Consider the following 24,036-nt stretch of genomic DNA (forward strand, 5'->3'; position numbering starts at 1 on the left):
TCACATTCTGGTTGGAAGTAGCATTGAGTATGGGCCATGCCTGTCCATCAAAAATGTATCTTTCATCAGCTTTTGATGCCCATTAAAAGACAGACAACGCTGCTCAACAAATATCATCTCAATGCAGACAAGGAAGTGTGTCACCAAATGACTACTTGACCAAACACGGTTTATTTCTCCTGTCTGCAGACCACCGCCACTCCTCCCACCACATCCACCACCCGCTGTCCAAACTACCCCCAGAAAGGAGGAAGAAGAAGAGCAAGAAGAAGGAAGCGGGATGGAGGAGAGGATCCGGGCCTGACGGAGCACCCAACATAGAGGAGGACGAGGAAGAAGAGGACGCAGATGAGTCCTACAGCCAGAACGATGGAGAGGGGGGGCAGACCACCACACCCACACCTGATACTGACACGGACACACACAACGAGGATGTGCAGGTAGAGTTGCAAGCTTATACTGGTTTACATTATATTATAGAGGTTTATAGTATACACTGTATTTGTTATAGTATATTAGTTTTATAGTATACACACTTACATATAGTACATACTGTACACACACACTCAGCTACTTTCTGTTTTATTAGGTAGGCCTCTTCCTCATTGACCCCAATCTTTCCTCTCTGTAGTTCTTCGTGTCTGAGGATGACCCTGCCAGTGCCACTCCTGCCCCCACGCACAGCAAAGGTGGCAGTGCCACCCTTACCAGACGCCTCACCATCGTACCTGAGACTGCCCTGGGTACCAACATGCCAGAGGATGCCACGGAGTAAGTGAGAAAGATGTACACAAACACACATACACATAAACACATGCACAGACTGACATAAACCAACACACACCATGGAGACCATGTGCTTTATGTATTTGATCCCATTTCACCTATTCCGCTCCAGCCACTACCAACAGCCCCTCCTCCCCAATTAAGGTGCCACGAACCTCCTGTGACACACACAAACTGATAAAGCAATGTACACACACTTGCAAACACATGCATATAGTTAAGTGTGTGCACAGAGAAACACACAGGCACAGTACTTTATCTGTCTGCCTGCCCGTCCATCCGTCTGTCTAATTACTTGTACATCATCATCGTTGTCCCAGTGAGCCAGTGGACTCAGTGTTGGCTCCCAACAAAGGGAGGAATGGCCTATCCTCTGGCCCCTCCCGGGAGTCCCACAACCCCTCCACACGGGGCTCCACGCCTCCCTCCTCCTCCGCCTCCTCTTCCTCCTCCAGGACACCGCCCCCTGGCAGCCGCGGCTACGACCTGCAGGAGCGCCGGCGCTCGGGCAACATGACGGGCGGGCAGCAGGAGCGCCACCAGCGCCAGGCCACCGACGACAGCGAGGCCCAGATGCTGGGGTCCGCCGACCTGGATGGCATCAAGAGTGAGTTCTAATCAATGAGTCAGTCAGTCTACCAATCAATCAATAAATAGCATTTTCCCGACCTAGAACCCCAAAGATCAAGCAGTACCACAGTGGCAAGGAACAACTATCTGGAGAGAAGAAAACTTTACAGGAACTATACATTCATAGAATTACATCATGTAATTTATAGAATTAAATAATTGCATTTCCATGACACGGGGCTGATTCACACTTTAATGTGACATAATAGCCGCATGTCATGACTAAACTGTTTTCAGCATGATTTCATTAACTTCACAGGGGATTCATTTTAGTCATTGCAGCAACTTTTTAATGACTTTACAGGAGACTAAATATATATATTACTGTGACATCATTGCAGCATTATTTCCATGACTTCACAGAGGATGAACTTTGATATTACTGTGACATTGCAGCATTATTTCCATGACTACACAGAGGATGAACTTTGATATTACTGTGACATCATTGCAGCATTATTTCCATGACTTCACAGAGGATGAACTTTGATATTACTGTGACATTGCAGCATTATTTCCATGACTTCACAGAGGATGAACTTTGATATTACTGTGACATCATTGCAGCATTATTTCCATGACTTCACAGAGGATGAACTTTGATATTACTGTGACATCATTGCAGCATTATTTCCATGACTACACAGAGGATGAACTTTGATATTACTGTGACATTGCAGCATTATTTCCATGACTTCACAGAGGATGAACTTTGATATTACTGTGACATCATTGCAGCATTATTTCCATGACTTCACAGAGGATGAACTTTGATATTACTGTGACATCATTGCAGCATTATTTCCATGACTACACAGAGGATGAACTTTGATATTACTGTGACATTGCAGCATTATTTCCATGACTTCACAGAGGATGAACTTTGATATTACTGTGACATCATTGCAGCATTATTTCCATGACTACACAGAGGATGAACTTTGATATTACTGTGACATTGCAGCATTATTTCCATGACTTCACAGAGGATGAACTTTGATATTACTGTGACATCATTGCAGCATTATTTCCATGACTTCACAGAGGATGAACTTTGATATTACTGTGACATCATTGCAGCATTATTTCCATTACTTCAAAGAGGATGAACTTTGATATTACTGTGACATCATTGCAGCATTATTTCCATGACTTCACAGAGGATGAACTTTGATATTACTGTGACATCATTGCAGCATTATTTCCATGACTACACAGAGGATGAACTTTGATATTACTGTGACATTGCCGCATTATTTCCATGACTTCACAGAGGATGAACTTTGATATTACTGTGACATCATTGCAGCATTATTTCCATGACTTCACAGAGGATGAACTTTGATATTACTGTGACATCATTGCAGCATTATTTCCATGACTACACAGAGGATGAACTTTGATATTACTGTGACATTGCAGCATTATTTCCATGACTTCACAGAGGATGAACTTTGATATTACTGTGACATCATTGCAGCATTATTTCCATGACTTCACAGAGGATGAACTTTGATATTACTGTGACATCATTGCAGCATTATTTCCATGACTACACAGAGGATGAACTTTGATATTACTGTGACATTGCCGCATTATTTCCATGACTTCACAGAGGATGAACTTTGATATTACTGTGACATCATTGCAGCATTATTTCCATGACTTCACAGAGGATGAACTTTGATATTACTGTGACATCATTGCAGCATTATTTCCATGACTACACAGAGGATGAACTTTGATATTACTGTGACATTGCAGCATTATTTCCATGACTTCACAGAGGATGAACTTTGATATTACTGTGACATCATTGCAGCATTATTTCCATGACTTCACAGAGGATGAACTTTGATATTACTGTGACATCATTGCAGCATTATTTCCATGACTTCACAGAGGATGAACTTTGATATTACTGTGACATCATTGCAGCATTATTTCCATGACTACACAGAGGATGAACTTTGATATTACTGTGACATTGCAGCATTATTTCCATGACTTCACAGAGGATGAACTTTGATATTACTGTGACATCATTGCAGCATTATTTCCATGACTTCACAGAGGATGAACTTTGATATTACTGTGACATCATTGCAGCATTATTTCCATGACTACACAGAGGATGAACTTTGATATTACTGTGACATTGCAGCATTATTTCCATGACTTCACAGAGGATGAACTTTGATATTACTGTGACATCATTGCAGCATTATTTCCATGACTACACAGAGGATGAACTTTGATATTACTGTGACATTGCAGCATTATTTCCATGACTTCACAGAGGATGAACTTTGATATTACTGTGACATCATTGCAGCATTATTTCCATGACTTCACAGAGGATGAACTTTGATATTACTGTGACATCATTGCAGCATTATTTCCATTACTTCAAAGAGGATGAACTTTGATATTACTGTGACATCATTGCAGCATTATTTCCATGACTTCACAGAGGATGAACTTTGATATTACTGTGACATCATTGCAGCATTATTTCCATGACTACACAGAGGATGAACTTTGATATTACTGTGACATCATTGCAGCATTATTTCCATGACTACACAGGAGATTAATTTTCATATTACTCTGACTTACGTCACAGCAGCATAATTTCAATGACTTCACAGGGGATTCATTTTGATAATACTATGACATCATTGCAGAATTTCCAGGCCTACACAGGAGATTCATTTTCATATTACTGTGACATCATTGCAGCATTATTTCCATGACTACACAGGAGATACATTTTCATATTACTCTGACTTACGTCACAGCAGCATAATTTCAATGACTTCACAGGAGATATATTTTCATATTACTCTGACTTAGTCACAGCAGCATCATTTCAATGACTTCACAGGGGATTCATTTTGATAATACTATGACATCATTGCAGAATTTCCAGGCCTACACAGGGGATTCATTTTGATAATACTATGACATCATTGCAGAATTTCCAGGCCTACACAGAGGATTCATTTTGATAATACTATGACATCATTGCAGAATTTCCAGGCCTACACAGGAGATTCATTTTGATATTACCGTGACATCATTGTAGCATTATTTCTAAGTCCCTCTCCTTGTTCTGGCGACATTCGGCGGTCGACGTCACCGGTCTTCTAGCCATCGCCGATCCACCTTTCATTTTCCATTTGTTTTGTCTGGTCTTCCCACATACCTGGTTTCAATTCCATCAATTCCATGTTGTGTATTTAACCCTCCGTTCCCCACATGTCCTTGTCCGGTATTGTTTATTGTAAGTGCTTGTGCACCTTATGTCTGGGGTTTTTGTCCCATTGGATATATTGTTTTTGTTCACGGTGATTTTATTCATTAAACTGCGTCGTTGTAACACAGTCTTTTCTCTCCTGCGCCTGACTTCTCTACCGCCAGTACGCACGCCTTACAGAAGCCCTACAATATTATGTTTTTCTAAGTAATGAGAATGGTTGTAATCAGGGAATGTTGTTGTTGTAATCAGGGAATGATTTTTGCTGAGAGCCAATGGGGTAACCAAGGTAACCATGGGTTGTTTTCCCCACAGGTGGGCAGGGTTTCTATTTAGTACTGACTGGGACTATACCTTTGATATTACTTTGACATCATAGCAGCATAATTTCAGTGACTTCCCATGTGTAAGAATGCAAGAATGATGTCATAGTAAAATCTGAAGTTATATCACACCACTGTGTGGTCATAGAAGTTCTACAGTAGTATGATGTCACAAAAATGCCATGTTAATCTATAGGGTATTTGTCAGTAACTGTCATGGATAACCTATCCAAATGAAATCGTCACTAGGAAGAAACAATGAAAGAATGTTGTTCAATAATGACTTGACCAAGACATATTTTTATATCTGCATTGTCCTTACCCTTATGGAAAGCTTTCAAAACCTTGATATTTCGACACAAAAAGCCCATTCTCCACAGTCAATTTGCATTTGTTATCTTAAATCTGATCCTAATACGGAATTTATTGTTCTGTGTACAAGAAAACAAGGCCGTCCATCCCACATGCTCAGTGTGCACCGTTGGAATGTGAACATTTTCAAAGAGCCCATAGCTGCCCACCACCACAGTTCTCTCCCAGTTTTCCATTGTTTCATGTTCAGATAAAAGTCTGTGAGCGTGTGTGTGACGTGTGCCCATATGTCATTCTTTGGAAAACAATCATTCATTTTGGAAGCATGGTTTGGTTCTGTGTTTTGAAAGTCAATACGTTGCAACTGCGCTTTTCTTTGAGTCAGAGGCAATTTCTTTGTGAGTATCCATGACATCATATATAATTACATAATTATTATACTGTTATAACTTATAATAGAATAATGCAAGTTTGTCATTCAGATCAACATGTAAAAAATATATATCAATGGTTTGCTAACCATTATCTTAATGTGATAGCCATGAATTAGCCTCTACTTGAGCTATGTGAAGTGAGTGAAGAAAATGTTGGCTCGTTGATGATGGTGGGGTTAGTCTTGACAAATGTTCATTTGTTTTCTTTGGGCTTTAAAACCTTAGTCTCACAAAGATTCCCTGGGAAGCTTTCCTATTGCTATGCCAATCCTGAAATGTTATTTTCTAGAAAAGTACTCCTGTGGGAATATGAGTGTGTTCTCACCGTACTTGTTAAAACAAAAAATATGGCTGTACCTGATCTGATGACTCAACAAGGAGAAAATCAGTTTGGGACAAGAAAGTAACTTTCTCTTTATTTTCTCTTTCCATCTCTCTTTCTCTCTGTCCCCATGTTCCGTAGGTCACAGGTTCGAGGATGTGCCTGCGGTGCGCCGTCACCTGGTCAGGAAGAGCAACAAGGGTCAGGTGGTGCACATCAGCAAAGACCACAAGGAGCCTAGTGCCCACTGCTGCAAGTTGGACCGTACCCCACATGAGGTGGGTACCATGGAACAAGAGGGTAATGAGTTTAATGGGCAGTGATTTTGGCCCAATTCCATGTTTTGCTACCACTTCACCGGAATGGTCTATCATAGACTTACATAACATTGTTGTATACTATTACATTTCATTTGCCCCCCACTGGTGTAGGCCAGTAGTGTTACTGCTGGTTATAAGTAGCAGGCAGTGACGTGAGTTTGGGTTAAGAAGTCAATGTCTCACCTGTACATTAACTCCCTGCTTTGGTACTTAAGTCAGTCAGGGAAAGGTGAGACGTTAAAAATGAACTTAGGAACGCCTTTCACATGCCACAAGAAAAAGAGGAGAGGTAACATGACACAAGGGGCTCTAGGAAGTAAGCGAGGGAGTTAAGTTTGTTGTATTAGGGTAGCCAGGTAAACATAACTCTCGTGTGGGTGTGTATGAGAGTGAACGTACATCAATGGACAGACAATTTCACATGCGCTCTCTTGTTGAGCCAGTAACTGTGTGTTAGTGTGTGTAAGGTAAGCCTGCCCTATTAGATTTGTCAGTATCTCTGCTTCTCACTCACCCAGCCAGTGCTTGAGTATCGGTCCTCCTCGCATTCGGACAGAATGGTTCGCTTGGAGTTCGTGGGTCGTATGGCACGGCACCAGAAGGTAGGGTCGTTTTGAACCAGTACAACCTGGTTTTAGCACGGGTAACTTTGGATTTGCTGTTAGCCTTCAGATTGGTTTGGAGTGCAGTTAATTGCCTTCTAACACCACACCTATACAGCATGGTGTGTTTGTAGACACTTGATGCATGCTGGATGCTGCCATAATATCTTCATGCACCTGTTTTAACGTGTTATTGTTGTTCGTGGGAGCTTAGTCTGGTTGATACAACACCTGTTTTAACGTGTTATTGTTGTTCGTGGGAGCTTAGTCTGGTTGATACAACACCTGTTTTAACGTGTTATTGTTATTCGTGGGAGCTTAGTCTGGTTGATACAACACCTGTTTTAACGTGTTATTGTTGTTCGTGGGAGCTTAGTCTGGTTGATACAACACCTGTTTTAACGTGTTATTGTTGTTCGTGGGAGCTTAGTCTGGTTGATACAACACCTGTTTTAACGTGTTATTGTTGTTCGTGGGAGCTTAGTCTGGTTGATACAACACCTGTTTTAACGTGTTATTGTTGTTCGTGGGAGCTTAGTCTGGTTGATACAACACCTGTTTTAACGTGTTATTGTTGTTCGTGGGAGCTTAGTCTGGTTGATACAACACCTGTTTTAACGTGTTATTGTTATTCGTGGGAGCTTAGTCTGGTTGATACAACACCTGTTTTAACGTGTTATTGTTGTTCGTGGGAGCTTAGTCTGGTTGATACAACACCTGTTTTAACGTGTTATTGTTGTTCGTGGGAGCTTAGTCTGGTTGATACAACACCTGTTTTAACGTGTTATTGTTGTTCGTGGGAGCTTAGTCTGGTTGATACAACACCTGTTTTAACGTGTTATTGTTGTTCGTGGGAGCTTAGTCTGGTTGATACAACACCTGTTTTAACGTGTTATTGTTGTTCGTGGGAGCTTAGTCTGGTTGATACAACACATGTTTTTGATGTGGAAACTTTTGGGTTTCTTCTTGGTCTCAGAGTAATAACACTAGAAACACTAATAAGTATGGTCCAATGTCCTACATTTCTCGTTATTGAGACACGAGTTGGAACTCACCTAAAATGGGAAAATGTGTGTGACTTTCTAAACCCCACTGTTTGTCTACAGAAAGACCCTGTGTTCCACCCAAATGTTTGCTGTGTGTTTTTGTGTGTTGTGTCTGGGGTGTTAGAAATTCTTCTTTTTGTTTTCCTATCTGAAGTTGGATTCGAGATTAGATGGTTTCTAGATTAGATGTTTCAGATCAGTACTACTGTGTACTATAAAGAATAGTGTTGGGCACAAATATTGATTCATTTGATATCTATTTGTGCAAGGCATATTGTGATATCGGTTTATCATTCCTGTTAAGCTACTGTATTATGTAAAAAGGAGTACTGAGAAACCATCTCACAGACCTTCGCACAGGCTCTCAACTTGGTATGCGCGATTGCCTGCTAATGGGCCATCAAGGGCTTCACATTGTTTTCAAACTGGTTGGGACAATCAGGAAGCAGTTGTTTGGATTTCACAGTTGAAAAACCGATATATATATATATATATATATATATATATATATATATATATATAATCTCCCTGTAACGGCTTTCTTCCGTCGAAGGAGAGTCGGACCAAAATGCAGCGTGGTTAGTTCGATACATCTTTAATAAAGAAAAAACACGAACAATACAAAAACAACAAACGGAATGTGAAAACCTATACAGCCTATCTGGTGAAAACTACTAACACAGAGACAGGAACAATCACCCCCGAAACACTCACAGAATATGGCTGCCTAAATATGGTTCCCAATCAGAGACAACGATAATCACCTGACTCTGATTGAGAACCGCCTCAGGCAGCCATAGACTACGTAGACACCCCACAAAACCCCAAGACAAAAACACACCACAATAACCCATGTCACACCCTGGCCTGACCAAATAAATAAAGAAAACACAAAATACTAAGACCAAGGCGTGACACTCCCAGGTGTTTGTGGAGCTGAACGAGTTGGTGATGGATAAGAACCAGGAGTTGCAGTGGCGGGAGACGGCCCGCTGGATCAAATTTGAGGAGGACGTGGAGGAGGAGACGGACCGCTGGGGCAAACCCCACGTTGCCTCGCTCTCCTTCCGTAGTCTTCTGGAGCTCCGCAAGACCATCTCCCACGGTGAGAGAAAGAGGGGAAAGAAAGGGGGGGAAGGGAGGGACTAGGTGGGAATAAAGAGGGCGAGGGGGAGTTGGGAAAGGAGAGGGTGAAAGAGGGAAGGGAGTGGGTGAGTTAGGAAAAGAGAAAATGGAGTGATGAAGAGAGAGGGTAGGAAGAGATTGAGGAGGAAGGGAAGATAAAGGAGGAATAAATACAAATCGAGGGATGAGAAAGGCAAGAGAATGAAGTAGTGTTTGTGGCATTAAAGGGGCACATTGGGGGGTGTTTTTTTAGGTGCGGTGCTACTGGACCTGAACCAGCACACCTTGCCTGGCATTGCCCATCAGGTGGTGGAGCAGATGATAATCTCTGACCAGATCAAAGTGGAGGACCGGGCCAATGTCCTCAGAGCCCTACTACTCAAACACAGGTATCTCTTTTTGTCTCTCTGTATGTAATCCTTTATCTACCCTGCTACCTACGGCATTCACAGTGTTTATATACATCATTGGTACTTCTACACAAACTCAGTTCAGGCGCTCTCTCTCTCCTCTGCAGTCACCCGAGCGACGAGAAAGAACACAGCTCTTTCACGCAGAACATCTCTGCCGCCAGCCTGGCCTCCCTGATGGTGAACCACCACAGCAGCAGCAACCACATAGGCCAAGCCGAGCCCTCTGCCATTGACCCCGTCGTAGGTGGAGGAGAGGCCGCCTGCATCCTTCCAGACACCCGCATTGACATGGAGAAGAGCGAGGTCTTCACTTGAAAGTGTGGCTGTGCTTTTGGGAGTGTGTGGGGTTGAGTGTGTCTGTGTGTGCAGGATGTTTGTGAGTCTGAGCGTTTTTGTGAGCTCTGTTTGTGTAGTAGTGTGTTGTGTGAGTTGTGTTTCTGGGTGGGTGTACGCATTCATCTTTATCCACTTGTCTAGGTGATTGTTTATGTTTTTTTTTGTCTGCGTGTGTGTGGGTTTTTGGTGTCTAAACGACGTTTTCGTCTACAGAAAGACAATCCTCCCAAATTGGGCATGCACAGGTCCAAGTCCAAACATGAGCTCAAGTTGCTGGAGAAGATTCCGGAAAATGCAGAGGCCACCGTCGTCCTCGTAGGTATGCCTTACTATTCAAATCAAATCAAATGTTATTTGTTAAATGCTTCGTGGACAACAGGGATAGACAGTGAAATGCTTACTTACAGGCCCTTCCCAACAATGCAGAGAGAAAGAAAATAGAGAAACAATAGAAAAGTAAAACACTTAATAATACAATTAATAATAAATACACAATGAGTAATGATAACCTGGCTACAGAAAAAAGTCAATGCAGATAGTCTGGGTAGCTATTTGGTTAACTAGTTAACTTACTATTTAGCAATCTTATGGCTCGTGGGTAGAAGCTGTTCAGACTTGATGCTTCCCGTGCGGTAGCAGAGAGATCAGTCTATGACTTGGGTTGCTGGAGTCTTTGAAAAAGTATCTGACACCGCCTGGTATAAAGGTCCTGGATGGCTGGGAGTTTGGCCCCAGTAATGTGCTGGGCTGTACGCACATCCGCCTTGCGGTCGGATGCCAAGCTGTTGCCATACCAAGCAGTGATGCAGTCAGTCAAGATGCTCTCAATAGTGCAGCTGTAGATCTTTTTGAGGATCTGAGGGCCCATGCCAAGTCTTTTGTGGCTCCTGAGAGGGAAGAAGCATTGTCGTGCCCTCTTCACGACTGTGTTGGTGAGTGTGGACCATGATACATCCTTAGTGATGTGGACACCAAGGAACTTGAACTTGAACTCTCGACCCGCTCCACTACAGCCCTGTTGATGTGAATGGGGGCGTGCTCGACCCTCCGTTTCCTATAGTCCACAAGGGAGAGGTTGTTGTTCTGGTACTACACTTCTAGGTCTCTGACCTCATCCCTCATGGGATGCTGTCTAATCGTCATCGGTGATCAGTCCTAACAAACTGTCGTGGGTGAACAGGGTGTACAGGAGGGGACTAAGCATGCACCCCTGAGGGGCCCCCGTGTTGAGGGTCAGCTTGGCGGATGCATTGTTGCCTACCCCCCCCCCCCCCACCTGGGGGCGGCCTGTCAGGAAGTCCAGGATCCAGTTGCAGAGGTGTCCTTGAAACATGTAGGTATTACAGACTGGGTCAGGGAGAGGTTGAAAATGTCAGTGAAGATGCTTGCCAGCTGGTCAGCGCATGCTCTGAGTACGTGTCCTGGTAATCAGTCTGCAGCCTTGTGAATGTTAACCTGTTTAAAGGCCGTACTCATATCGGCTACGGAGAGCGTGATCATACATTCGTCCGGAACAGCTGGTGCTCTCATGCATGTTTCAGTGTTGCTTGTCTCGAATCATTAAAGTTCAATTACATTTAATAACTGTCTCTCGCAGGCACCGTGGCCTTCCTGGAGCAGCCATCCATGGCATTTGTGCGTCTGCAGGAAGCCGTCCTGCTGGAGTCTGTGCTGGAGGTGCCCGTCCCTGTACGTTTCCTCTTCCTTCTAATGGGCCCGCCCATCGCCAACATCGACTACCACCAGATCGGCCGCTCCATCTCCACACTTATGTCTGACAAGGCGAGTTAACCGTTGGGTAACCCATACTGCCCTGTGTGGCTCAGTTGGTAAGAGCGTGGCACTAGCAACACAAAGATTGTGGCTTCAACTCTCACAGGGATCACATACAGAAAATGTATGCACTCACTGTCCTGTAAATCACTTTGAATAACTCTGATAAGTGGCATATATTATTGTTATTATTTTACCGCAGCACTTCCACGAGGCGGCGTACATGGCGGACGAGCGGCAGGATCTGCTGAACGCCATCAACAGCTTTCTGGACTGTAGCATTGTGCTGCCGCCGTCTGAGGTGGGCGGCGAGGAGCTGCTTCGCTCGGTGGCCCGCTTCCAGAGAGAGATGCTCCACAAGAGAGAGGAGCAGCAGGGCAAGAAGCTCAAGGTCAAAGAGCCCAAGAGCCCAAAGGATAAAGGTAATAGAGACAGGTATATACTGATACACTCAGATATGCACAGACATATACTCCAGAGAGGAACCGAAGGGCAAACTACTGGCCAAAAAACCCAAAGGTCCTATGGACAAGGGTGACAAAGACATGTACTGGAGGAAGGAGCTTGAGGGCTACCTGACCAGCAAATAACCCCCTCCCTCCCTCCCTCAGCTCTGCAGGCACCCTTCAAACCTGGGGATGACCCTCTGCGCCGGTCGGGCCACCTGTTTGGGGGGCTGATCAGTGACGCCGCACGGCGCTACCCCAAATATGCCAGTGACTTCCGTGATGCACTCAACCCCCAGTGCATGGCTGCCATCATCTTCATCTACTTCGCTGCTCTGTCGCCCGCTGTCACCTTTGGAGGACTGCTGGGTCAGTCACTCAGAGCCCCATTGGGGGAGGGAAGAAAGGAGGGGGGAGGGAAAGAAGAGGGACAATTACTAAATAGAAATGAAGCTTAAAAGAGGGATAGAGTCTATAGTTGACTTTATCATTTTGAGTTGGTATTCACTTCCTCCATCCCTTCCTCTCTTCTTCTTCTTCTAGGTGAGAAAACGGGGGGGTTGATTGGCGTGTCGGAGCTGATCATCGCCACGGCGATGCAGGGGATCATCTTTTCCCTCCTGGGGGCACAGCCTCTGCTGGTGGTGGGCTTCTCTGGACCCCTCCTGGTTTTTGAGGAGGCCTTCTACTCAGTGAGCAACTAACCCAAATCTTCCATTCTGTGATACCCCCTTCTCCCCAAATGTGGTTCACTCCCCTGGCAAGGATTTACAAGTAATAAACTGGTTGCAGAATTACTGGATTCCCAGTTGAAGGATTTCCTGCTTATTCCTTCCTAATTCCAGAAATCTTTTAAATGAAAAAAACTATGAACTTTGGGAAAGTTTAAGCGATTTTGCAACCCTAGCTGGTGCAAGGAATATGGTTGCAATGTGTGCATGATAATGTCACTTTCTTGAACATAACCCAAAGTTGCCTTGTGGTTCTGTATTGCAGTTCTGCAATGCCAACCATATAGAGTACTTGACGGGCCGGGTGTGGATTGGCTTCTGGCTGGTGCTCATCGTGGTCATCATAGTGGCCTTTGAAGGTAGCTTCCTGGTCCGCTTCGTCACGCGCTTCACCCAGGAGATCTTCTCCTTCCTCATCTCCCTCATCTTCATCTACGAGACCTTCTCGAAACTGGGCAAGGTGAGGTTTAGAGGAGGAGCGCCCTTTAACACTGGGCAAGGTGAGGTTTAGAGGAGGAGCACCCTTTAACACTGGGCAAGGTGAGGTTTAGAGGAGGAGCACCCTTTAACACTGGGCAAGGTGAGGTTTAGAGGAAGAGCTCCCTTTAACACTGGGCAAGGTGAGGTTTAGAGGAGGAGCACCGGAAGTCGGAAGTCATCTATCGCACACCTGACACAGATGAAATGGTGCAGGAATGTATGAGACTCATGAGAAAATTGTGTGTCTGTCTCTGAGTCCGTGTATCTGTCTGTGCCTGTCTGTCTGTCTAAAAACCCACCAAGATCTTTCAAGAGCATCCTCTCCAACGCTGTTACCTGGTCAACGACACATGGACATCCTCATCATGCAACAACACTGTGGTTGGCGTGCCTGGCAAGGTGGTGGGGGAGCCCAACACAGCCCTCCTGACGTTGGTGCTAATGTCCGGAACGTTCTTCATTGCGTTTTACCTGCGCAAGTTCAAGAACAGTTCCTTTTTCCCAGGCAAGGTAAGTACAGTAACCCTGGGCTGCCTGACCAGAGCCATACATTATTGGCTCTTAAAAAATACTTATTCAAAATGCATTAAAGGTGCACTATGCAGACATTGCTATGCCATTTCCTGATTGATAAAATTTGAATAGTTCACCTAATTTCAGTTTGTGACAAAATAAGCAAGTATAGTGTAGAGAACCATTGTACCATCTAAACTGCTGTGAAATATATATTCCATAACCAAAATAAATTGTATTTTCAAGTGTTTGAAGTTGGTGTACAAAACTGAAAGTAAAAGACGCAGAAACTAAACTTAAGACTGGGAAGCATAGAAATAGTGAACATAGAACAGATGTACCGCTTCTTAGACTTGCTTTTGATAACAATGGCAGTTCTATGACTCGCATTTCTATGTTTTTTTTGTCGGGTCGTCCAAAAAGTGACATATTGCAGCTTTAATGCATGTGGCAGTAAGCATCCGTTTTATATTCAATCTGACTTGTGCATGTTCTTTGTCTCAGCTCCGTAGGATGATTGGAGACTTCGGGGTTCCCATCGCGATTCTCATCATGGTGTTGGTGGACTACAGCATAAAAGACACCTACACCCAGGTGAGATATAGGTCAAGATCAAATGTCAAGAGAGCAATCAGAAGTGAGAATAGCCCAGGCTAACCTTTTCCCTTTGACCACTCCACCCTATTCAGAAGCTAAGCGTGCCCACAGGCTTCTCGGTGACCAGTCCTGAAAAGCGGCAGTGGCTGATCCCCCCGCTGGGCTCGGACGGACAGTTCCCTGTCTGGATGATGGCCACCAGCATCTTACCTGCCCTGCTCGTCTTCATCCTCATCTTCATGGAGACACAGATCACCACGTAAGCCGGGTGTTCACAAGGCTATGATTTAGCTGTCCGAGATAAGTTTTTGAAATCGGAGACAAAATCCCCATGTCGTTGCTAACACAGGGCGCGCGGCTCTCACCGGTGCTCGTTTAATATGAACGGGTCAGAGAAGAAATCTGAGGGCTACTGATCTCGTCTTTGAGCAGTCCCAAACGTCCCAATATTTTCAAACATGTTTGATTTTATCAGCAAAAAATCTGCAATGCTCTCGTAGTGTGAGATGTGCATATTATAGAGTACTACAACCCGTTACCTCTGCACCCCCATCTTACATATTATAGAGTAATACAACCCGTTACCTCTGCACCCCCATCTTACATATTATAGAGTAATACAACCCGTTACCTCTGTAACCCCATCTTACATATTATAGAGTAATACAACCCGTTACCTCTGCACCCCCATCTTACATATTATAGAGTAATACAACCCGTTACCTCTGCACCCCCATCTTACATATTATAGAGTACTACAACCCGTTACCTCTGTACCCCCATCTTACATATTATAGAGTAATACAACCCGTTACCTCTGCACCCCCATCTTACATATTATAGAGTAATACAACCCGTTACCTCTTTAACCCCATCTTACATATTATAGAGTAATACAACCCGTTACCTCTGCACCCCCATCTTACATATTATAGAGTAATACAACCCATTACCTCTGTACCCCCATCTTACATATTATAGAGTAATACAACCCGTTACCTCTGCACCCCCATCTTACATATTATAGAGTACTACAACCCGTTACCTCTGTACCCCCATCTTACATATTATAGAGTACTACAACCCGTTACCTCTGCACCCCCATCTTACATATTATAGAGTAATACAACCCATTACCTCTGTACCCCCATCTTACATATTATAGAGTAATACAACCCATTACCTCTGCACCCCCATCTTACATATTATAGAGTAATACAACCCGTTACCTCTGTACCCCATCTTACATATTATAGTGTAATACAACCCGTTACCTCTGTACCCCCATCTTACATATTATAGAGTAATACAACCCGTTACCTCTGTACCCCCATCTTACATATTATAGAGTAATACAACCCGTTACCTCTGCACCCCCATCTTACATATTATAGAGTAATACAACCCGTTACCTCTGTACCTCCATCTTACATATTATAGAGTAATACAACCTGTTACCTCTGTACCCCCATCTTACATATTATAGAGTAATACAACCCGTTACCTCTGTAACCCCCTCTTACATATTATAGAGTAATACAACCCGTTACCTCTGCACCCCCATCTTACATATTATAGAGTAATACAACCCGTTACCTCTGCACCCCCATCTTACATATTATAGAGTAATACAACCTGTTACCTCTGTACCCCCATCTTACATATTATAGAGTACTACAACCCGTTACCTCTGCACCTCCATCTTACATATTATAGAGTAATACAACCTGTTACCTCTGTACCCCCATCTTACATATTATAGTGTAATACAACCCGTTACCTCTGTACCCCCATCTTACATATTATAGAGTAATACAACCCGTTACCTCTGCACCCCCATCTTACATATTATAGAGTAATACAACCCATTACCTCTGTACCCCCATCTTACATATTATAGAGTAATACAACCCGTTACCTCTGCACCCCCATCTTACATATTATAGAGTACTACAACCCGTTACCTCTGTACCCCCATCTTACATATTATAGAGTACTACAACCCGTTACCTCTGCACCCCCATCTTACATATTATAGAGTAATACAACCCGTTACCTCTGTACCCCCATCTTACATATTATAGTGTAATACAACCCGTTACCTCTGTACCCCCATCTTACATATTATAGTGTAATACAACCCGTTACCTCTGTACCCCCATCTTACATATTATAGAGTAATACAACCCGTTACCTCTGTACCCCCATCTTACATATTATAGAGTAATACAACCCGTTACCTCTGCACCCCCATCTTACATATTATAGAGTAATACAACCCGTTACCTCTGTAACCCCCTCTTACATATTATAGTGTAATACAACCCGTTACCTCTGTACCCCCATCTTACATATTATAGAGTAATACAACCCGTTACCTCTGTACCCCCATCTTACATATTATAGAGTAATACAACCCGTTACCTCTGCACCCCCATCTTACATATTATAGAGTAATACAACCCGTTACCTCTGCACCCCCATCTTACATATTATAGAGTAATACAACCCGTTACCTCTGTAACCCCATCTTACATATTATAGAGTAGTACAACCCGTTACCTCTGCACCCCCCTCTTACATATTATAGTGTAATACAACCCGTTACCTCTGTACCCCCATCTTACATATTATAGTGTAATACAACCCGTTACCTCTGCACCCCCATCTTACATATTATAGAGTACTATAACCCGTTACCTCTGTACCCCCATCTTACATATTATAGAGTAATACAACCCGTTACCTCTGCACCCCCATCTTACATATTATAGAGTAATACAACCCATTACCTCTGTACCCCCATCTTACATATTATAGAGTAATACAACCCGTTACCTCTGCACCCCCATCTTACATATTATAGAGTAATACAACCCATTACCTCTGCACCCCCATCTTACATATTATAGAGTAATACAACCCGTTACCTCTGCACCCCCATCTTACATATTATAGAGTAATACAACCCGTTACCTCTGCACCCCCATCTTACATATTATAGAGTAATACAACCCGTTACCTCTGCACCCCATCTTACATATTATAGAGTACTACAACCCGTTACCTCTGTACCCCCATCTTACATATTATAGAGTAATACAAGTAATCTCTCCCTCTCCCTACCCCCTTACTCTCTCTCCTTCACTCAATCCCTCTTCCTCCACATTCCTCTCTTTTTATACACTCTTTCTCTCTTTGGTCTATCTCCTTCCGTCAGGCTGATAGTCAGTAAGAAGGAACGGATGCTGTTGAAGGGCTCCGGCTTCCACCTGGACCTGCTCATCATCGTGGCCATAGGTGGGGTTTCGGCCCTGTTCGGTCTGCCCTGGTTGGCCGCCGCCACCGTGCGTTCTGTTACTCACGCAAACGCCCTTACCGTCATGAGCAAGGCGGTGGCCCCCGGCGACAAGCCCCGTATCCATGAAGTGAAAGAGCAGAGGGTGACGGGCTTCCTCGTAGCTCTGTTTGTCGGTAGGCATGACCCCTTTAACTTAGTGCCCAGGACTAAATCCAGAGTAGGGTCGCAAAATTCCAGAAACTTTCCCAAATTGCACAGGTTTTCCAAAAAATCACATTTTCACATGTGAAATAGTTGTTTTCACATGTTGGGTTAAGATTTCACGTGAGTAGAATAACATGTTTTCAATCACATGAAAACTCCACGTGAAAATGGCACTTTGATATGTGGAATTGCAAATTCCCATGTGTGGTTGAAATAATGTTCGCCCCACATGTGAAAAGATGTTGCAGTAGCAATGTTTCCACCATTGGAATTAGGGTGACCACATCTAAAAAGGTCAAATACGGGACAAGGGAAAGATTTTGCTGGACATTTGAGGAACAGTGGACAGAATACATTTCTTGGGGGTAGGTTAATGGATCATGTTCAAATTGCCCCGTATTGGCTCTGAGTCTGTGAGTATCCATAGCAATGGCTCTGCTTTGGCTGCTCTGCTCAATGAAGAGACATGAGACAGCAATTAGCTGTTAGCAACTTTTCGTCAATCTAAACTCTGACAAAATTCAAGAGCATTGTTCTTTTCTGTGGTTAAATCACTGTTGTGACACCTTGCAATGATCTCTCCTGTTTTATATTTGGCAAGGTTAAATCACTGCTGTGACACCTTGCAATGATCTCTCCTGTTTTATATTTGGCAAGGTTAAATCACTGTTGTGACACCTTGCAATGATCTCTCCTGTTTTATATTTGGCAAGGTTAAATCACTGTTGTGACACCTTGCAATGATCTCTCCTGTTTTATATTTGGAAAAGGTTACATCACTGTTGTGACACCTTGCAATGATCTCTCCTGTTTTATATTTGGTTAAATCACTGTTGTGACACCTTGCAATGATCTCTCCTGTTTTATATTTGGTTAAATCACTGTTGTGACACCTTGCAATGATCTCTCCTGTTTTATATTTGGCAAGGTTAAATCACTGTTGTGACACCTTGCAATGATCTTAGTCAGATATGACTGTGGCGCAGCAGAGCACAAGCAAATGGTTCAGCTTCAAAATCTGTGAAAAAACACGTCCTATCTGGCCCCAACCCAATTTATAATGTCTGGGTCCGTCAGACGGGGAAGTGGCCCCTGGCGACAAGAGCAGAGGGTGACGTGCTTCCTTATTGCTCTGTTCATCGGTAGGCTTGACCCATCTAACTTAGGGCCAAGGCCTAACTTGAGAGTACGTTCGCAAAATTCCAGAAACTTTCCCAAAATGCACAGGTTTTCCAAAAATCCTGGTTGGAGGATCTCCCTGGAATTAGGAGGGAATAAGCAGGGAGATGATCCTCCAACTGTGAATCCTACAACCAGGATTTCTGGAACACCTGGGAAGTTTGGGAACGGTTCTGGAGTTTTACAACCTTACTCCCCTTACAAAAAAACACATGTCAAATTTGCAGTTTCATATGTGAAATATCTGTTTTCACATTTACTGAATTTAGAGTTCACATGTTAACACCACCTTTTTACATGTGAGGAGAATAATATGTTTTCACCTCACATGTGAATTACAGTTTCACATGTGAAATTTCTCATGTTAAAAACATTCACGTGATAATCGGATATGCACTTTCACAAATGTAAAAAATAAAACTTTGTGTGAATATCTGACTTTCACATGTGGAATTGCATTTTCACATGTGAAAAAAAATCACGTGTGAAAATCTAATTTGCGGTTTCACATGTAAGAATCCTGTGAAAATCTCATGTGGGGTTGAAATAATGATATTCTTCTCACATGTGAAATAATGATATTCTTCTCACATGTGAAATAATGATATTCTTCTCACATGTGAAAAGATGGTGTTAGTGTGTTGCAGTAGCAATGTTTCCACCGTTGGAATTAGGGTGACCACATCTGGGGACAAAACGAATGCGGGACAAGACATTAGGGTGACCACATCTGGGGACAAAACGAATGCGGGACAAGACATTAGGGTGACCACATCTAGGAGAATGAAACATTCGTTATGGTTTTGAGAATGTGGGAATGATCCGTGTTACGGGATAGTTATGTTGAGTGTGTTTCATTTGGTGATCTCATGAAGGACAGGAAACACACATAACGCTTTCCCTTAAAGTGTACATTTCCCAGTTGTCAGGTTTGCATCTAAATATTGTGAAACGTATGTGTTTAAACATGAAACTATTTATTAAAAGATGTAATGTGATGTTAAGAACTAGTCCGTGGCCACACCCTCGTGATCCCAGTCATTAGGCGTCATGGAACCGTCTCTTTTCTACTGAAACATATAAAACCCACCCCTGATGAAATTCACACCAGACCACGCAAACCCCAGTGTAAGCTAAAGTTGCAAATTATTGAATTTCTAAGACCGAAACATGCGGGGTGATGCTGGTATGTGAAGTGGTTTAACTACAACTCTACCAAAAGAGAAGACTATACCACGTGGAGCATTGGCTACACGGCTGGAAATGGTTCAACTCGATTCCAACAGAATAAGGGTGAATCTTAGACACCATTACTAGTCTGCAGCTATAAATGACGTAAACCTAGGACGAGAATACAGACAACCACCGAAGCATCCATTCTAACCACCTACAGGACGATCGAGGATTCCAACAGAGAACAACGACATACGGGCGTGAATATACAGTTGAAGTCGGAAGTTTACATACACTTAAGTTGACTGTGTCTTTAAACAGCTTGGAAAGTTCCAGAAAATGATGTCATGGCTTTAGAAGCTTCTGATAGGCGATTTGACATAATTTGAGTCAATTGGAGGTATACCTGTGGATGTATTTCAAGGCCTACCCTCAAACTCAGTGCCTCTTTGCTTGACATCATGGGAATATCAAAATAAATCTGAAAAGAATTGTAGACCTCCACAAGTCTAGTTCATCCTTGGGAGCAATTTCGAAACGCCTGAAGGTACCACGTTCATCTGTACAAACAATAGTACGCAAGTATAAACACCATAGGACCACGCAGCCATCATACCACTCAGGAAGGAGACGTGTTCTGTCTCCTAGAGATTAATGTACTTTGGTGCGAATCCAGTTCAAATCCATCCCAGAACAACAGCAAAGGACGCTGTGAAGATGCTGGAGGAAACAAAGTACAAAAGTATCTATAGTATCTAAGTATCTATCCACAGTAAAACAAGGCCTATATCGACATAACCTGAAAGGCAGCTCAGCAAGGAAGAAGCCACTGCTACGGTTTGCAACTGCACATGGGGACAAAGATCGTACTTTTTGGAGAAATGCTCCTCTGGTCTGATGAAACTGAAATAGAACTGTCTGGCCATAATGACCATCGTTATGTTTGGAGGAAAAAGGGGGAGGATTGCAAGCCGAAGAACACCATCCCAACCGTGAAGCATGGGGTGGTAGCATCATGCTTCAGGAGGGACTGGTGCACTTCACAAAATAGATGGCATCATGAGGGATGAAAATGATGTGGATATATTGAAGCAACATCTCAAGACATCAGTTGAAGCTTGGTCGCAAATGGGTCTCCCAAATGGACAATGCATAGCATACTTCCAAAGTTGTGGCAAAGTGGCTTAAGGACAACAAAGTCAAGGTATTGGAGTGGCCATCACAAAGCCCTGACCTCAATCCTATAGAAGATTTGTGGTCAGAACTGAAAAAGCATGTGCGAGCAAGGAGGCCTACAAACCTGACTCAGCTCTGTCAGGAGGAATGGGCCAAAATTCACCTAACATATTTTGGGAAGCTTGTGGAAGGCCCAAGTTAAACAATTTAATGGCAATGCTACCTGTTACGAATCCCTTTTGGCCCGACAGTCTAGGGGGGATGGTAATGAGACCCGTAACATAACTCATGCAAATTATTATTGTGACAAAGTAAAAGTGTGAACGAAATAACCACGACAACAGAAATCTACCGTCAAACTCCAGGTTTATTTATAAACACACGGTAATGGGGGGAGCAGGAAAAGGGGCTGAGCTGGACCCAAGGAAAGAAACAATAAGCATCCAAAACACCCCTAAGGTAGACTAGCCTACTTTAACAACAGCTAACTAACTAACCAAAAATACAGTGGGTGGTCCGCCCAGTTCTAACTAGTGTATTTAACAAAGTTCACCTACGGGTAGTGTATGCCCATGGGCGACTTGTCTTGGTTTCCCCCTTTTCCCACCAGCAACAAACAAACCCCATAACCAAAAACAATACTCACAGGTGATGACAAAGTGCTATGAGGTGCTTAAACAAAAGAGAGGTTAAGACACAAAGCGAGAGTGAAACACAGAGACCTACAGACATGGCATTTACAGAGAGATTGAGCTTTAGAACAAACAAATGATGGGGTTTTTAAACCATGGGGAAGGAACTGTGATAGGGTAGGAAATAGGAGGAGGTGTGTCTTCTGATTGATGATTGATTGTTGACTGATTGGGGAGTGATGGTTTTCACCTGTGAGGGGAGAAGGAGAGAAAAGAAAACACACACACAGGATACACACACACAGGATAACTGTATCCGTAACACTACCAAATACTAATTGAGTGTATGTAAACTTCTGATCCACTGGGAATGTGATGAAAGAAATAAAAGCTGAAATAAATCATTCTCTCTACTATTATTCTGACATTTCACACTCTTAAAATGAAGTGGTGATCCTAACTGACCTAAGATGGGGCATTTCTATTAGGATTAAATGTCAGGAAGTGGGAAAAACTGAGTTTAAATGTATTTGGCTATGGTGTATGTAAACTTCCGACTTCAACTGTGTATACATTGCAATTATTTTGAAATGAGCGGCCGTTCATGTACAAACAATTAGCATTTCAATTAATATAATTATAGACTGTGTGTAATGAACCCATTTGTCTTTCTCAGTCCCACGCCCTTCCCTTTGTCTACCAAGCCGTCATATCGGCTTAGCCCACTAGGCACTTTTCTACCATTGTTGGTAACCAATATCTACTGTTTGTTTGTGATGTTTTTCTGTGATTAGTTAGTTAGTTAGTAAATAATGAATTAAGCCAGTTTGTATATTCCTGATTCATAACTTATGCTAGGGTTCATGCAGATAACCAAGAATTTTACGACGTTCAGATGAGACTGATAGAAGGTATAGAATAATTAATGATAGACTGCTATTGATATAAAAGATCTTCAGATTTTTAAGAATGGATTCGGGAGATAACCACTCTATATAAACTAATGCTTCCGTGGTGCTCCGGATTCCTAATGAGCTAGTTATTGCCTGATTTATTTAATCAAATAATTAAACGTTAGGGAACCGATTTGAAAATTGCATGTCATCTCATTTAATCATACTAGAGACACGACAGCATAAAGGAACGATGAGCGGATAAGAGGCTATCCATAATTTAGATTAAGATGGTAATTAGCGAGCTAAGACAGACGCAGTCAATATAACTATTTGTTCAACACTTTTGAAATGTACAGCGACAGAATTCAGAACTTGGGCCGTTCTTACATTATTCTCCCTGTACACCAAGTCAAAACTGTAGGATAAATAAAGGGGGCATATAAGCAGACAAAGAAAGCTCTTACAATATTTGATGATGACATTTTCTAAAACAGGTGTCATGGAAATTCTACACAGGGACACTCAAAGTCAATCTTAAATGAATCATCCTTTATTATCAGTGAGCTGGAGAGGTTCCAACAAACTCAATGCACCAAGTATACATGTCGATCAGGACCTTCACCCGGGGCAGTCCCGTTAGTTTTCTTATATATAGACAAGTTATATTTGAATAATTTAGCTTATTCATCATTCATCATTAACGTTTGCTTTATTCATGTGACCGACCAATACTGGGTCATGCATATGACAGACCAATACCTCATGAGGCTTCTTCTCTATAAGCTGAGACCTTGAAACTGAAATATCCCTTTCTCAAAACAAGGTTATGCACGTAGTGTCAAATTATAGATACTGATATTGAGGACTTGTTCAATCAGTCACTTGCATGAACACAGAAATTGGTTATAAGAAAAGCACCAACATAAAATGTTCCATCACACAGGCTATAGGCTACATGTGCACCACCAAGTCAGAATAGTAGGGGGAAAGGGACCAAATTATTAGGGCGAGGCACATGGGCTACTAA

At 42.8% G+C, this 24,036-nt stretch overlaps 1 protein-coding gene across 4 annotated transcripts in view; it reads left to right on the forward strand.

Moving 5' to 3' along the window:
- Window positions 1-24,036, forward strand: part of LOC115114089 (anion exchange protein 2-like) — a 69,684-nt gene that overhangs the window by 34,045 nt on the left and 11,603 nt on the right. The window contains exons 4-21 of one of the 4 annotated variants that reach the window (XM_065013326.1): window positions 190-440; window positions 632-771; window positions 1,107-1,393; window positions 6,208-6,344; window positions 6,905-6,988; window positions 8,959-9,139; window positions 9,413-9,548; window positions 9,677-9,875; window positions 10,122-10,227; window positions 11,506-11,690; window positions 11,884-12,103; window positions 12,293-12,496; window positions 12,671-12,819; window positions 13,124-13,318; window positions 13,642-13,848; window positions 14,356-14,445; window positions 14,541-14,707; window positions 17,669-17,922. In XM_065013326.1, the coding sequence (XP_064869398.1) occupies window positions 190-440; window positions 632-771; window positions 1,107-1,393; window positions 6,208-6,344; window positions 6,905-6,988; window positions 8,959-9,139; window positions 9,413-9,548; window positions 9,677-9,875; window positions 10,122-10,227; window positions 11,506-11,690; window positions 11,884-12,103; window positions 12,293-12,496; window positions 12,671-12,819; window positions 13,124-13,318; window positions 13,642-13,848; window positions 14,356-14,445; window positions 14,541-14,707; window positions 17,669-17,922 (3,192 nt within the window). Of the gene's footprint in view, window positions 1-189; window positions 441-631; window positions 772-1,106; window positions 1,394-5,614; window positions 5,709-6,207; window positions 6,345-6,904; window positions 6,989-8,958; window positions 9,140-9,412; window positions 9,549-9,676; window positions 9,876-10,121; window positions 10,228-11,505; window positions 11,691-11,883; window positions 12,104-12,292; window positions 12,497-12,670; window positions 12,820-13,123; window positions 13,319-13,641; window positions 13,849-14,355; window positions 14,446-14,540; window positions 14,708-17,668; window positions 17,923-24,036 lie in introns of those variants that run through there. The other 3 variants (XM_029642052.2, XM_065013327.1, XM_065013328.1) reach the window with 3 other exon arrangements.

The sequence above is a fragment of the Oncorhynchus nerka genome, linkage group LG9b (assembly GCF_034236695.1).
Source record: "Oncorhynchus nerka isolate Pitt River linkage group LG9b, Oner_Uvic_2.0, whole genome shotgun sequence".
NCBI classification, from domain to species: Eukaryota; Metazoa; Chordata; class Actinopteri; order Salmoniformes; family Salmonidae; genus Oncorhynchus; species Oncorhynchus nerka.